The sequence below is a fragment of the Salmo trutta genome, unplaced genomic scaffold (genome assembly GCF_901001165.1).
Source record: "Salmo trutta unplaced genomic scaffold, fSalTru1.1, whole genome shotgun sequence".
Classification (NCBI taxonomy): domain Eukaryota; kingdom Metazoa; phylum Chordata; class Actinopteri; order Salmoniformes; family Salmonidae; genus Salmo; species Salmo trutta.
Genome location: NW_021822801.1, coordinates 113267 through 126675, shown reverse-complemented (window position 1 = coordinate 126675; position 13409 = coordinate 113267). Strand labels below are relative to the sequence as shown.

The 13409-nt window shown below is 46.2% G+C and overlaps 1 protein-coding gene across 2 annotated transcripts; it reads right to left on the bottom strand.

Annotated features, from left to right (window-relative positions):
* Positions 1–4459: 4459 nt before the first annotated feature.
* On the bottom strand, positions 4460–13409 carry LOC115184937 (transcription factor E2F3). 2 transcript variants are annotated; one of them, XM_029745514.1, is made up of 7 exons: positions 12875–13409; positions 10043–10151; positions 8247–8466; positions 6294–6455; positions 6087–6201; positions 5771–5942; positions 4460–5248 (listed from the first exon to the last, which is right to left on the bottom strand). In XM_029745514.1, exons 1-7 carry the CDS (start codon positions 13202–13204, stop codon positions 4998–5000), a joined length of 1359 nt encoding a protein of 452 aa, XP_029601374.1. In that variant the 5' UTR covers positions 13205–13409; the 3' UTR covers positions 4460–4997. The 2 variants fall into 2 exon arrangements, with proteins under 2 accessions (XP_029601374.1, XP_029601375.1); XM_029745515.1 differs by having other exon boundaries at positions 4460–5138; positions 12875–13408.

Here is a 13409-nt window from a genome sequence, read left to right as displayed (position 1 = left end):
ATTGGCTCAAATGCATTAAGGAAAGAATTTTCACAAATTAACGTTGTTAACGTTTAACAAGGCGCACCTGTTAATTGAAATGTATTCCAGGTGACTACCTCATAAAATTGGTTGAGAGAATGCCAAGAGTGTGCAAAGCTGTCAAGCAAATGGTGGCTACTTTCAAGAATCTCAAATATAAAATATATTTTGATTTGTTTAACACTTTCTTGGTTACTACATGATTCCTTGTTATTCATAATTTTGATGTCTTCACCAATATTCTACAATGTAGAAAATAGTAAATATAAAGAACAACCCTGGAATGTCAAATCCAAGCTTTGACTGGTACTAAAAAAACACACAAAATCAACAGTATGTGGACACCTGCTCATCAAACACTCCAAATCGTGGGCATTAATATGGAGTTGGTCCCCCTCTTTGCTGCTATAAACAGCCTCCACTCTTCTGGGAAGGCTTTCCACTAGATGTTGAAACATTGCTGTGAGGACTTGCTTTCATTCAGCCACGAGAATTAGTGAAGTCGGGCACTGATGTTAGGCGATTAGACCTGGCTCGCAGTCGGCATCCAATTCATCCAAAAGGTGTTTGATGGGGTTGAGGTCAGGGCTCTGTGCAGGACAGTCAAGTTCTTCCATACTGATCTCGACAAACCATTTCTGTATTGATTTTGCTTTGTGCACGGGGGCATTGTTATGCTGAAACAGGAAAGGGCCTTCCCCAAACTGTTGCCATAAAGTTGGAAGATTTCCCTTCACTGGAACTAAGGGGGCTCGTCCGAACCACGAAGAACAGCCCCAGAGCATTATTCCTTCTCCACCAAACTTTACAGCTGAGACTATGCATTGGGGCAAGTAGCGTTCTCCTGTCATCCGCCAAACCCAGATTAGTTTGACGGACTGCCAGATGGTGAAGCGTGATTCATCACTCCAGAGAATGCGTTTCCACTGCTCCAGAGTTCAATGGCAGTGAGCTTTACACCACTCCAGCCGACGCTTGGAATTGCACATGGTGATCTTAGGCTTGTATGCGGCTGCTCGGCCATGGAAACACACTTCATGAAGCTCCGAACAAACAGTTCTTGTGCTGATGTTCCAAACTGCCTCTGGAAGCAACTCGGTTGAGAGTGTTGATTTTTAAGCACTATGTGCTTGGCAGTCCCGTTACGTGAGCTTGTGTGGCCTACCACTTTGCGGCTGAGCCGTTGTTGCTCCTAGACGTTTCCACTTCACAATAACAGCACTTACAGTTGACTGGGGCAGCTCTAGCAGGGCAGAAACTTGATGAACTGACTTGTTGGAAAGGTGGCATCCTATAATATTGCCACGTTGAAAGTCACTGAGCTCTTCAGTAAGGCCATTCTACTGCCAATGTTTGTCTATGGAGATTGCATGGCTGTGTGCACAAAAAAAAATAATGCTAGTACTTGAACAGTCAAAACATGTGAAATGCCACTCCCTAACACCAACTATGGGTGGCAGGTAGCCTAGCGGTTAAAGAGTGTTGGGGACAGCAAACGAAAGGTCGCCGGTTCAAATCCCAGAGCTGGCAAGGTGGAAAAATCTGCCGTTCTGCTCGAGCAAGGCAGTTAACCAACTGCTCCTCGGGAACCAATGACGTCGATTAAGGCAGCCCCCCCCCTGCACCTCTCTGATTGAGGGGTTGGGTTAAATGTGGAAGACATTTTGGTTGAATGCACTTAGTTATGCAACTGACTAGGTACCCTCTCTTTCCCCATTAGTGGGGGAAACGCAAAACTGACCCAAGGTCAGGATTTAGGGGCAACTTCACCCTACTCCTGGGGATAGTATAGGAATAGTTATTGCAGTATAGTATTTGAGGGTCAAATCAATGGCTACATTTCCTACCTTTACTAGCTCGTCGCTGGTTAATTGTAGCCTGGTCCCAGATCTGTTTGTGCTATAAGCTCCCGAGTGGCACAGCGGTCTAAGGCACTGCATCTCAGTGCTAGAGGCGTCACTACCGGTTCAATCCCGGGCTGTACCACAACTGGCCGTGATCGGGAGTCCCACAGGGTGGCGCACAATTGTCTCAGCGTCGTCTGGGTTAGGGGAGGGTATGTAGTCATTGTAAAAAAAAATGATTTGTTCTTAACTGACTCGTCTAGTTAAAAAACGGTAAAATTCAAAATGTTTGTTATGACAAGGAGTTGACGTGATAACACAAAACAGATCTGGCACCAGGCTAGTTTAACAGCATGCAGGTTGGTATATCAGGTAGTAAACACAACTCAAGTACCCAGACATGACATTCATAAAGGGACAAAAAAGGCAGAACTTCAGACGACTGTGGACTCAACAGCAACGCCGTTGTGCTATAGCAGTACGGACCTGGCAGAAATATCAATAGACTAACCTGGTCCCAGATCTGCTCATGTCATGCCAAACAATGCACACCCAGACCGGTAGCCAGACCATCACCCAGACCGGTAGCCAGGCCATCACCCAGACCGGTAGCCAGGCCATCACCCAGACCATCACCCAGACCGGTAGCCAGGCCATCACCCAGACCATCCCCCAGACCATCACCCAGACCATCACCCAGACCAGTAGCCAGGCCATCACCCAGACGATCCCCCAGACCAGTAGCCAGGCCATCACCCAGACCATCCCCCAGACCAGTAGCCAGACCATCACCCAGACCGGTAGCCAGGCCATCACCCAGACCGGTAGCCAGGCCATCCCCCAGACCATCACCCAGACCATCCCCCAGACCATCCCCCAGGCCATCACCCAGGCCATCACCCAGGCCATCACCCAGACCATCCCCCAGACCATCACCCAGACCATCACCCAGACCATCACCCAGACCGGTAGCCAGGCCATCACCCAGACCATCACCCAGACCGGTAGCCAGACCATCACCCAGACCATCACCCAGACCGGTAGCCAGGCCATCCCCCAGACCATCACCCAGACCATCCCCCAGACCATCCCCCAGACCATCCCCCAGACCATCTTAAAAGGAAGCGAGTACAGTATCTTAAAAAAAGGGCTTACATTTAAAATACCCATTACTGTAGACGACAATACAGTATATTCTTCCAATCGGGACGTCTGTAAATCAGACATACTTTCAAATCAGGCAATTGACTCAAAATGGCTTTTTGATCAGTTCTGTAATGAAACGCAACAGGAAAAGGCATGTGTCCCACTCAAATGGCACCCTATTCCTTAACCCTTGACCAGAGACCATAGGGTTCAGGTCAAAGGTTGTATGCTACAAAAAGGGCATAAGGGTTCGATAAAATCAAGTTCATTCAGTCCTCAAAGACAAGCGATGCTCCCAAACTCTGAATATATTTTAGCATTTGAGGTTAGTAAAGGGTTTTCCCCAAACTCGGTCGTCGGGACTCCAAGGTTTGGTTTTTGCCCTAGCACTACACAGCTGATTCAAATAATCATCCAGCTTTGGTCATTTGAATCAGCTATACACACACACCCCTTGAGGTCCCGGTGACAGATTTCAGGAAACGCTGGGTTAGTAGTATGATTGGGTAAAAATACAAAAAGTTAACATTGGTATACCAATCAAAAAGGGTAAATCAAAAAAGTTTATATAGATTTTCATCAATGGGTTTATGATGTGTTAAGGATATTGATCCTTAATGATTGGGTGCAGGGGTTTTGTACAGGGGTCTTGTACATTTTTAACTCAAAAACATCTGGTAAGAAAACATCCACTTCTACGTTTGAACTAAGCAACATGTATTTAAAGTAAAAAGATATTTGTTGAGCCCTGAGAAAACGAACATGAAGCCATGAGTTGGTTCATAACACTAGCCAATAAGTAACGGTTGGCAGCATGGCTCCAGTGGCTGAAACAAAATGAGGGGCTTGTCTGCGTGCATGGTGGTGTGTGTTTTACTGGTGGTAAGGAGGAACATTGCTTCAATATAAAAGGAATCAGCAAAGGCTACGGGTGGCAGTAGGGAACAAACAAGCAATATTACACACACTCCCCAAAAATAGATACAAATAAAAATATAGCAAGTGTGTAGGAAAAGAATGATCCCCAACTGGCCCCCTATTCTCTACATACTTGACCCCAAATGGCACCCTATTCCCTACATACTTTTGACCCCAAATAGCACCCCATTCCCTATATAGTGCACTACTTCTGAACAGAGCCCTGATAAAAAGTAGTGCACTATATAGCGAATAGGGTGCCATTTGGGATGCACCCTAGGGCCATCTTTCACAACATACTCTGGTTATCCTAACAATACCAGTGAGTCTCTCCCAGTATTGGGTCAGAAGGCTCCATGTGGAAGACCAGGGGACTCATACCATCGATGCCCAGGCAGACCTCACCATCCTTAGGCCTAGATATCAGGTCTGCTGGCTTCTTGTGAACCGAGAACCAGGACCTAGCCGGGTAGGGTCCACTACATCACATTGTAAAACACAAGTTGACAGATAACAGTCACACAATGGTAGATATGGGTAAGAATCTGTTTCCAGGGGTTAATACCCATAACCCATCTCTGTACGGGACAATCTGTGTTTTCAGACAAGAACAGTTCATCAAGACATAACGTTCTGCTATGGGGTGATTGTTGGTCTGCCTGTCATTGCAGGTCTAGGTCAAACCAGAAAGACAGGCTTTGAGAAGGAGTTTGTTCTTTCAGCCACAGAATTCTCCCCTCTAGACAGTTTGTGTTTGTGCTGGCCTGCCACATTTGTCCGGATGGCAACATAGGCTTACTTCCTTCGATCACATCTATACCAAAACAAACAGCTATTTTCACATTCAAGGTCAATTACCCAGCAGGTCCTCTATGAGCAATGCAGTCCAGGATGTCAAGAAAAAGCATTGCTCCAAAATGGCTGCTGAGCTACAGCTGATGAAACCACTGGGCTATAGGATACATCAGTTCATTATACTGTAAACGACCACATTTGGGCCATAAATCTGGCCAATAACATGGCTCCAAAATCAAAATCCCCAAAATGGCCGCTGAGTTTCCATTTCACTCAGTTACAGAGCAGGTCTTCCAGTGGAAGCTGGTCCAGGTCGTAGGAGAACAAGTTGTCTTCCCCCAGGCTGAGCATGTAGTCGTCCTCCTCAAAGAGGAGGGAGGGAGAGAGGGAGACAAAGGGCTCCTGGTCGACATCCTGGAGGGGGAGGAGGGAGACAGGGGTCACTGTCACTGCTGAGCATGCTGGGAGCCTGGACAGGGCGTTGGAGAAACTGATACTGGCGTTATCACTCGAGTTATTACCCCCTGGTGAAATGGAGAGAAAGGGGCAGAGAGAGAGGCGAGAGAAAGGGGCAGAGAGAGAGGAGAGAGAAAGGGGCAGAGAGAGAGGAGAGAGAAAGGGGCAGAGAGAGAGGCGAGAGAAAGGGGCAGAGAGAGAGGAGAGAGAAAGGGGCAGAGAGAGGAGAGAGAGTGCTTTGAAGGAGTAGTTTGCCCAATAACCAACCACAGAGATAGAGGACTCTAGTGCCCAAAAGCCTGTTTTAGCATGGGCAGAACCATTGAGAACTGTCACCATTTTGAAGTAGTCAACTGGCTGGGACTTCCTATGGGTTAAGTGCCTTGCTCAAGGGCACAGAGAGAGAGAGATTAGAACCAGCAACCTTTCGGTTACTGGCCCAACGCTCTTAACCGCTAGGCTACTAGGTCGCCCTAGTAGTAGAAACAAATGCACTACTTCAAAATGGAGATGCCTGTGCTCTCTCAGACGCCATAATGGGACAGATAGATAATGATGCGATGTCGCGATGTCTAAGTTTATGGGCTCACCTTGTGACACCTTGAGGACGGACAAAGAGGAGTTTCCATTGACATACGATGAAGAGGGATGTCCGTTTCCATTCAGTGCCACGTCATTCAGCGTGGAGGAAGGGGCGTGTTCATCAGAGCATAGGAAGACTTCTATTGGACCCTGGGTACTGCTCAGGTGGACCTGGAGACTCTGATTGGACAATCGACAAATCAATAATTTCAGTATTTCAGCAATTCAATAGCCAACTGCAGGTAATAAAGAGAACATTGACCATGATCAGTGTGTGTGTGTGTGTGTGTGTGTGTGTGTGTGTGTGTGTGTGTGTGTACGTACCTCTGCAGGGTCTGGCACCTCAAGTCTGGTTTCAGCAGGGGCTTTGACCACAATGACCGTCTGGTCCTTCAGACTAGGAATCCTCTTCACATCCTCATACGATATGTATGCAAACGTACCCAGGAGTTAAGGAAAGAGTAGTCATTCACACACACAGGACAAGAACACACACACCTCAAACACAGCAGGCTTGTAAAGGAAGGCTATTTCCTTGTGGGTGTGTCCTCAGTCATCTGTTGGATGATGTGTGTAGAGATGTGTAGGAGTTCATCCAGTCTCTTCTCCTCCTGGGTCAACTCCAGCAGCTCTTTACCCACAGAGTCAGGGGTCTGGACCCTGGCCACTCCGTCTGGAGACAGGCTACAGCCCCTACACACACACACACACAGGAGAGAGCGCATTTAACACACTCACAAATAAGAAAAAAAAAAATAAAAAAATAAACAGTCAACATACATTTCATCCACACACGTTCTTGAGTTTCCCTGTGACATCATGTAAAGTCAGCAAGAAAAAAAAAAAGAAAAAGTCCCTTTTTCAGGACCCTGCCTTTCAAAGATAATTCGTAAAAATCAAAATAACTTCACAGATATTCATTGTAAAGGGTTTAAACACTGTTTCCCATGCTTGTTCAATGAACCATAAAAAATAATGAACATGCATCTGTGGAACGGTCGTTAAGACACTAACAGCTTACAGACGGTAGGCAATTAAGGTCACAGTTATGAAAACTTAGGACACTAAAGAGGCCTTTTCTACTGACTCTGAAAAACACTAAAAGAAAGATGCCCAGTCTCTGCTCAGCTGCGTGAACGTGCCCTAGTCATGCTGCAAGGAGGCATGAGGACTGCAGACGTGGCCAGGGCAATAAATTGCAATGTCCGTACTGTGAGACGCCTAAGACAGCGCTACGGGGAGACAGGACGGACAGCTGATCGTCCTCGCAGTGACAGACCACGTGTAACCACACCTGCACAGGATCGGTCCATCTGAACATCACAGCTGCGGGACAGGTACAGGATGGCAACAACAACTGCCTGAGTTACACCAGGAACGCACAATCCCTCCATCAGTGCTCAGACTGTCCGCAATAGGCTGAGAGAGGCTGGACTGAGGGCTTGTAGGCCTGTTGTAAGGCAGGTCCTCACCAGACATCACCAGTAACAATGTCGCCTATGGGCACAACCCCACCGTCACTGGACCAGACAGGACTGGCAAAAAGTGCTCTTCACTGACGAGTCGCGGTTTTGTCTCACCCTGGGTGATGGTCGGATTCGCATTTATTGTCGAAGGAATGAGCGTTACACCGAGGCCTGTACTCTGGAGCGGGATCGATTTGGAGGTGGAGGATCCGTCATGATCTGGGGCGGTGTGTCACAGCATCATCGGACTGAGCTTGTTGTCATTGCAGGCAATCTCAAGGCTGTGCGTTACATGGAAGACATCCTCCTCCCTCATGTGGTACCCGTCCTGCAGGCTCATCCTGATATGACCCTCCAGCATGACAATGCCACCAGCCAAACTGCTGTGCGTGATTTCCTGCAAGACAGGAATGTCAGTGTTTTGCCATGGCCAACGAAGAGCCTGTGTCTGGGACCCGTTGGATTGGAGGGTGAGGGCTAGGGCCATTCCCCCCCAGAAATGTCCGGGAACTTGCTGGTGCCTTGGTGGAAGAGTGGGGTAACATCTCACAGCAAGAACTGTCAAATCTGGTACAGTCCTTGAGGAGGAGATGCACTGCAGTACTTAATGCAGCTGGTGGCCACACCAGATACTGACTTACTTTTGATTTTGACCCCCCCCCCCCCCCCTTTGTTAATGGACACATTATTCAATTTCTGTCAGTCACATGTCTGTCGAACTTGTTAAGTTTATGTCTCAGTTGTTGAATCTTGTCATGTTCATACAAATATTTACATGTTAAGTTTTGCTGAAAATAAAACCCAGTTGACAGTGAGGACGTTTCTTTTTTTTACTGAGTTTATATAGTTTCGGCATCGTCGTGCCGACCCCCATCTTAATGGCTGGGATATCGGGCGGCGTTACGGTACACTTCCACCAACTATGGAGAATTTCTAACCAGGCAGTGCAATACAACTTGGCTTGGCTCTGCACTGCTGTGTATAAAGGTCATAGACAGACCCCCCCCCCCCCACTCACATCCATTGGATGTTGTTCTTGGACGACTTCTTGATGAGATGCACCCCATCTAGGACGTTGGTGATGTCATAGAGGCGTCTCTTCTGCACCTTGAGGGACTCTGCGGCCCGATTGAGGTCCACCACCCCGTCACTGGACTGGGCAAGCAGCTGGACAAACTTCTGGGTCAGGAGGCCTAGAGATGTGTCATACCTGGTCTTCTCTAACGGTGAGGGGGGAGCTGGAGAGAGACATGGGTTAGTTAACAGACAGGAGCTGGAGGGAGGGGAGAGATGGGTTAGTTAACAGACAGGAGCTGGAGGGAGGGGAGAGATGGGTTAGTTAACAGGCAGGAGCTGGAGGGAGGGGAGAGATGGGTTAGTTAACAGGCAGGAGCTGGAGAGAGAGGAGAGATGGGTTAGTTAACAGGCAGGAGCTGGAGGGAGGGGAGAGATGGGTTAGTTAACAGGCAGGAGCTGGAGGGAGGGGAGAGATGGGTTAGTTAACAGGCAGGAGCTGGAGGCCATGCTGCTGCTCCAGTTTCAACTGTTCTGCCTGCGGCTATGTAACCCTGACCTGTTCACCGGACGTGCTTGTTGCACCCTCGACAACTACTATGATTATTATTATTTGACCATGCTGGTCATTTATTAACATTTGAACATCTTGGCCATGTTCTGTTATAATATCCACCTGGCACAGCCAGAAGAGGACTGGCCACCCCTCATAGCCTGGTTCCTCTCTAGGTTTCTTCCTAGGTTTTGGCCTTTCTAGGGAGTTTTTCCTAGCCACCGTGCTTCTACACCTGCATTGCTTGCTGTTTGGGGTTTTAGGCTGGGTTTCTGTACAGCACTTTGAGATATCAGCTGATGTACGAAGGGCTATATAAATACATTTGATTTGATTTGAGAGATGGGTTAGTTAACAGGCAGGAGCTGGAGGGAGGGGAGAGATGGGTTAGTTAACAGGCAGGAGCTGGAGGGAGGGGAGAGATGGGTTAGTTAACAGGCAGGAGCTGGAGGGAGGGGAGAGATGGGTTAGTTAACAGGCAGGAGCTGGAGGGAGGGGAGAGATGGGTTAGTTAACAGGCAGGAGCTGGAGGGAGGGGAGACATGGGTTAGTTAACAGGCAGGAGCTGGAGGGAGGAAGGCAGACACATACACACTTGAGCAGGTCCAGGTAGGTGAGGGAATTAATGACAAGTGAACTGTGAATACACACTTGGCCACAAAGAGCAACAATGTTCCTCAGGCATGGGCGTCACATCTTTATTCCTCAACAAAGGCTAGACCATCTCTTCACACTAAAATGGCCTCCGCTCCTTTCCTTCAACTTTTAAGTTATTGGAAGGTTTTCAGCAGGCCATGACGTGGCTCAAAACTGAAATAAACAGGAAGTTAAAGACTTGAGATGAGACGTTGTTTCTACTAAACTGAGATGAATGCACTGTAACTCCGCCCTGGACGAGGAATGGTGTAACTCCGCCCTCGGGGCAGCAGGTAGCCTAGTGGTTAGAGCGTTGGACTAGTAACCGAAAGGTTGCAAGATCGAATACCCGAGCTAACAAGGTAAAAATCTGTCGTTCTGCCCCTGAACAAGGCAGTTAACCCACTGTTCCTAGGTCGTCATTGAAAATAAGAATTTGTTCTTAACTGACTTGCCTGGTTAAATAAAGGATAAATAAAAAATATATTAAAAAAAAAGAGGAATGGTGTAACTCGCCCTGGATGAGAGCTTCATGACTAAAATGTCAATGAATCCCATGGTAACTAAACCACCCCATAATGCTAAACTAAACCACCCCTCCCCCCTCTTACTCTTGGGTCCTCTGAGGGAGAGCCTGGTGGCTCGCTTAGCTCTGGAGCCACTGTTAGTCTCCCTGGTGTACTGTTGATCACTCTCCTCCAGCTCCAATCGACGCTTCGCCTGACACACAGAAAAAACATTTATACAATGTGACAATCTGGATGAAACAGAACAGTGAAAGTGTGGATCAAATCTGGAGGTGAATTATGTTAGTCCAGGGTCCCGGTGTGAACAGCAGTTCTAACAGCAGGTAGCCTAGTGGTTAAGAGCGTTAGGCTAGTAACCGAACGATACCCGTGAGCAAAGGCACTTAAATTCTAAAGCGCTCTTTTGAGCTGGACAAGAGAAGTCTGCTAAATGACTAAAATGTTTAAAAACTAGTAGACAATGTCACCATTCAAAAACCAAGTACCAGCTCAGAATCAACAGAATGAATACACCCCTGATCACACGCAAACACTGTTCACTTTCATAGCAGCCACGTACAAACAGCATGATCCCTTTCATAGCAGCCACGTACAAACAGCATGATCCCTTTCATAGCAGCCACGTACAAACAGCATGATCTTTCGATGGCTGTATAATTCCTTCTCGCATCTACACACTCCACCTCTCAAATTTTCCCTTCGCTTGTGGACTTCAATGTACAACACATCAGCTGTCTGTGACCAGGCGAAAAGACCTTTCCATGCCAAACCTTCCTATCGTAACTGCTACACAAAGCCTACATTGTTGTCACCATATTATCATCATATTCAACATAGCTACAAGAAATAACGCAGTAGTAAACCCACTACAATCATGCAGTACAGTCTACAGTCAAGAGCAAGCAGTTTAGCAGTTACACCGGCAGGCCCACAGCGGTAATTAATTAATAATACCAAAAGCTTACTTTGACTTGGAAGAGTTCCCCTGTTGATTAGCCATAACCAGCTAGCTAACATAGCATTCCTCTGTTGAATGCATTCAGTAGTACAACTGACTACGTATTCCTCTTTCCCTTTGTTTGAGCGGGCTAAACTAGCTATATGCATTCGTTAGCTAAGTAAGTGAAAGTTACAAAAAATACAAAATATCTCTTGCTTAATTTTTGAAAAAATGAATTTGTTCAAAACTGTTCAACCATTGTCTCTGAGTCAACTACTCACCAGGTATGCACTGCAGTGCTAGCTAGCTGTAGTTTATGCATTCAGCACTAGATTAATTATCTAATCCTTTGATTGGGTGGAGAACATGTCAGGTCATGCTGCAAGAGATCTGATAGGTTGGAGGACGTCCTCTGAAAGTTGTCATAATTACTGTGTAAGTCTATGGAAGGGGGTGAGAACCATGAGCCTCCTAGGTTTTGTATGGAAGTCAATGCACCCAGAGGAGGATGGAAGCTAGCTGTCCTCTGGCTACACCATGGTGCTACCCTACAGAGTGCTGTTGAGGTTACTGTAGACCATTGCAAAACAGTGCTTCTTTATTATTATTTGGTGACATGTGAATATACTTACTATAGTTTTACCTAAAAAAGGATTAAATGTTTTACTATTTTTACAAAATTGACTGAGGATAGTTCTCCCCTTCCTCTGAGGAGCCGCCACTGGTCACCTCCCTGAGTTTGCATAAATCATTTCTTAGTGTGAGTTAATATGAATCGTCTTTAACACATAAAATGTGCTGTTTGTGGGATGCAGTTTGCAAGTGCATGCTTACAGATTTAGACCACATCACAACAAATCTGAAATGTGTTGTACTTCCTCATGGTAGGACTTCCAGGTTAGCTAGCAAAAAAATAAAAAAAGTGCTACCTTGGTACGTGACAGATCTGTTCAGCTATGCGCTTACGATTGTCATTAGATACATGGAAGATAGTCCCCTCCTTGTCATAAAACTAAAAGTACTGGAACTATGGTAAATAATGAAGTTGGACCCAAAACGCACTCTTTAGAGCAGCTGGAGCAAAGGATTACAAATTGGGTTGGTGGGTGGCGGCGGGGCAGCCAGCTAAACTGGGAGAAGATTCTCCCACATCCCCCTCCAAGCGTCGTTTACGGCCTAGTTTGTGGTGTTAAAACATATAAATACATTTCTTTAGATATTCATGCTTTCTTTAGCTAGCAAATGAACATGAGCTAAGACACGTTTGTCTGTCGACTGTATTTATGATTGATTGGCTGTTATTCTTACGATTTTATTTCTGCAGGTCAAAAACTTTTTGAAAAGTTGCCTGCTAACGTTACATGGATAACGAAAAAAATAAAATAAAAATGACTCATGTCTAGTTAGCTGATTGATTTGGCGTGTCGTTATTGTGCCAAACCTGATCATACTTAGCTAGGTCGATGTGTTTCCTATCCAACTAAGGCGTGTTGTTGATAATGAAACAGGATAGCTGTCTGGCTAGCGAGCTAACTAAACGTTAGCTAGGGCTTTTCGCTGACACTTTATAACTCCACTGTCAAAGGGACACTTAAAAGTTGGAAACGTTGCAAGTGGTTTATCACAAAAACATAACGGTAAACATACACGCATTAAAAAAAAGACAACGTGTAACATTTGCAATCAAAAAAAAAAAAAAAATTGTGTATTTAGCTAAAGGTCTAGCTAGCACTGCATACTACTAACAATAGCTAGAGAACGTTACTATAGTAACGTTAGCTAGTTAGTTATTATAGGATAAGTCACTAACTAGTTAGCCCCCTCACTAACTAGTTAGCCCCCTCACTAACTAGTTAGCGAACATAGTGTAAAGTCACAGTTGTTAGTTAACTAGTTAGCAAGCTAAATGGCTTGTTTGCATTCATGTGACTGCCCGGAATATTGTATGCCAAAAGAGCCATCGCGTTATGAATTACCGGGTGTCTTCCGAGGGGTGGTCGCTGTCCCGTCCCGTTTGTAGACACCCCGATGGGGGTAGTGTATAGCTGACCGTCGGTCGGGTCTGGGACACCGACATTGTTAGTCTGGTTCGGACAAGGCGGAGGGGTTAAGATCTGATAATACGGCGCATTGGTGTACTGGGTCAGAACTGTGCGGTTTTTGTCCATGGAGGAGCCCCCGACCCCTGAAATTAGGACTTTCTCCGGGACAGAGGCTCCCCCCTTTCTCATCATCAGGCTCGAATGTCCTTTTGTCCCTCCGCTACTTTGGAGCACTTTTTTTTTTTTCTTCTCCAAAATCCACATCGATTCAACAACAAACAAAAAAAAAAATCAGGGATATCGTTAAACTAATATCTTACATGCCCGTTCGTTCAAATTTGATAAACGATACGTTTCTAAAACAAGGAAGATGCAACGGATTTTATTAGGTCGCAAACTCCATTCCTGCTGCTTGAAAAATGGCTCCAGGAAGCTGATAGTGAATCATGGGATGCAGTTTATCAGCGAA

Coding starts and splice junctions, on each gene's coding strand:
- LOC115184937 (XM_029745514.1), bottom strand. CDS start 13,204: ATGTGGATTTTGGAGAAGAAAAAAAAAAAAGTGCTCCAAAGTAGCGGA. Junction 10,152..12,874: donor CACCCCTCGGAAGACACCCG/GTAATTCATAAC, acceptor TCTGTGTGTCAG/GCGAAGCGTCGATTGGAGCT. Junction 8,467..10,042: donor CTCCCTCAGAGGACCCAAGA/GTAAGAGGGGGG, acceptor GTCTCTCTCCAG/CTCCCCCCTCACCGTTAGAG.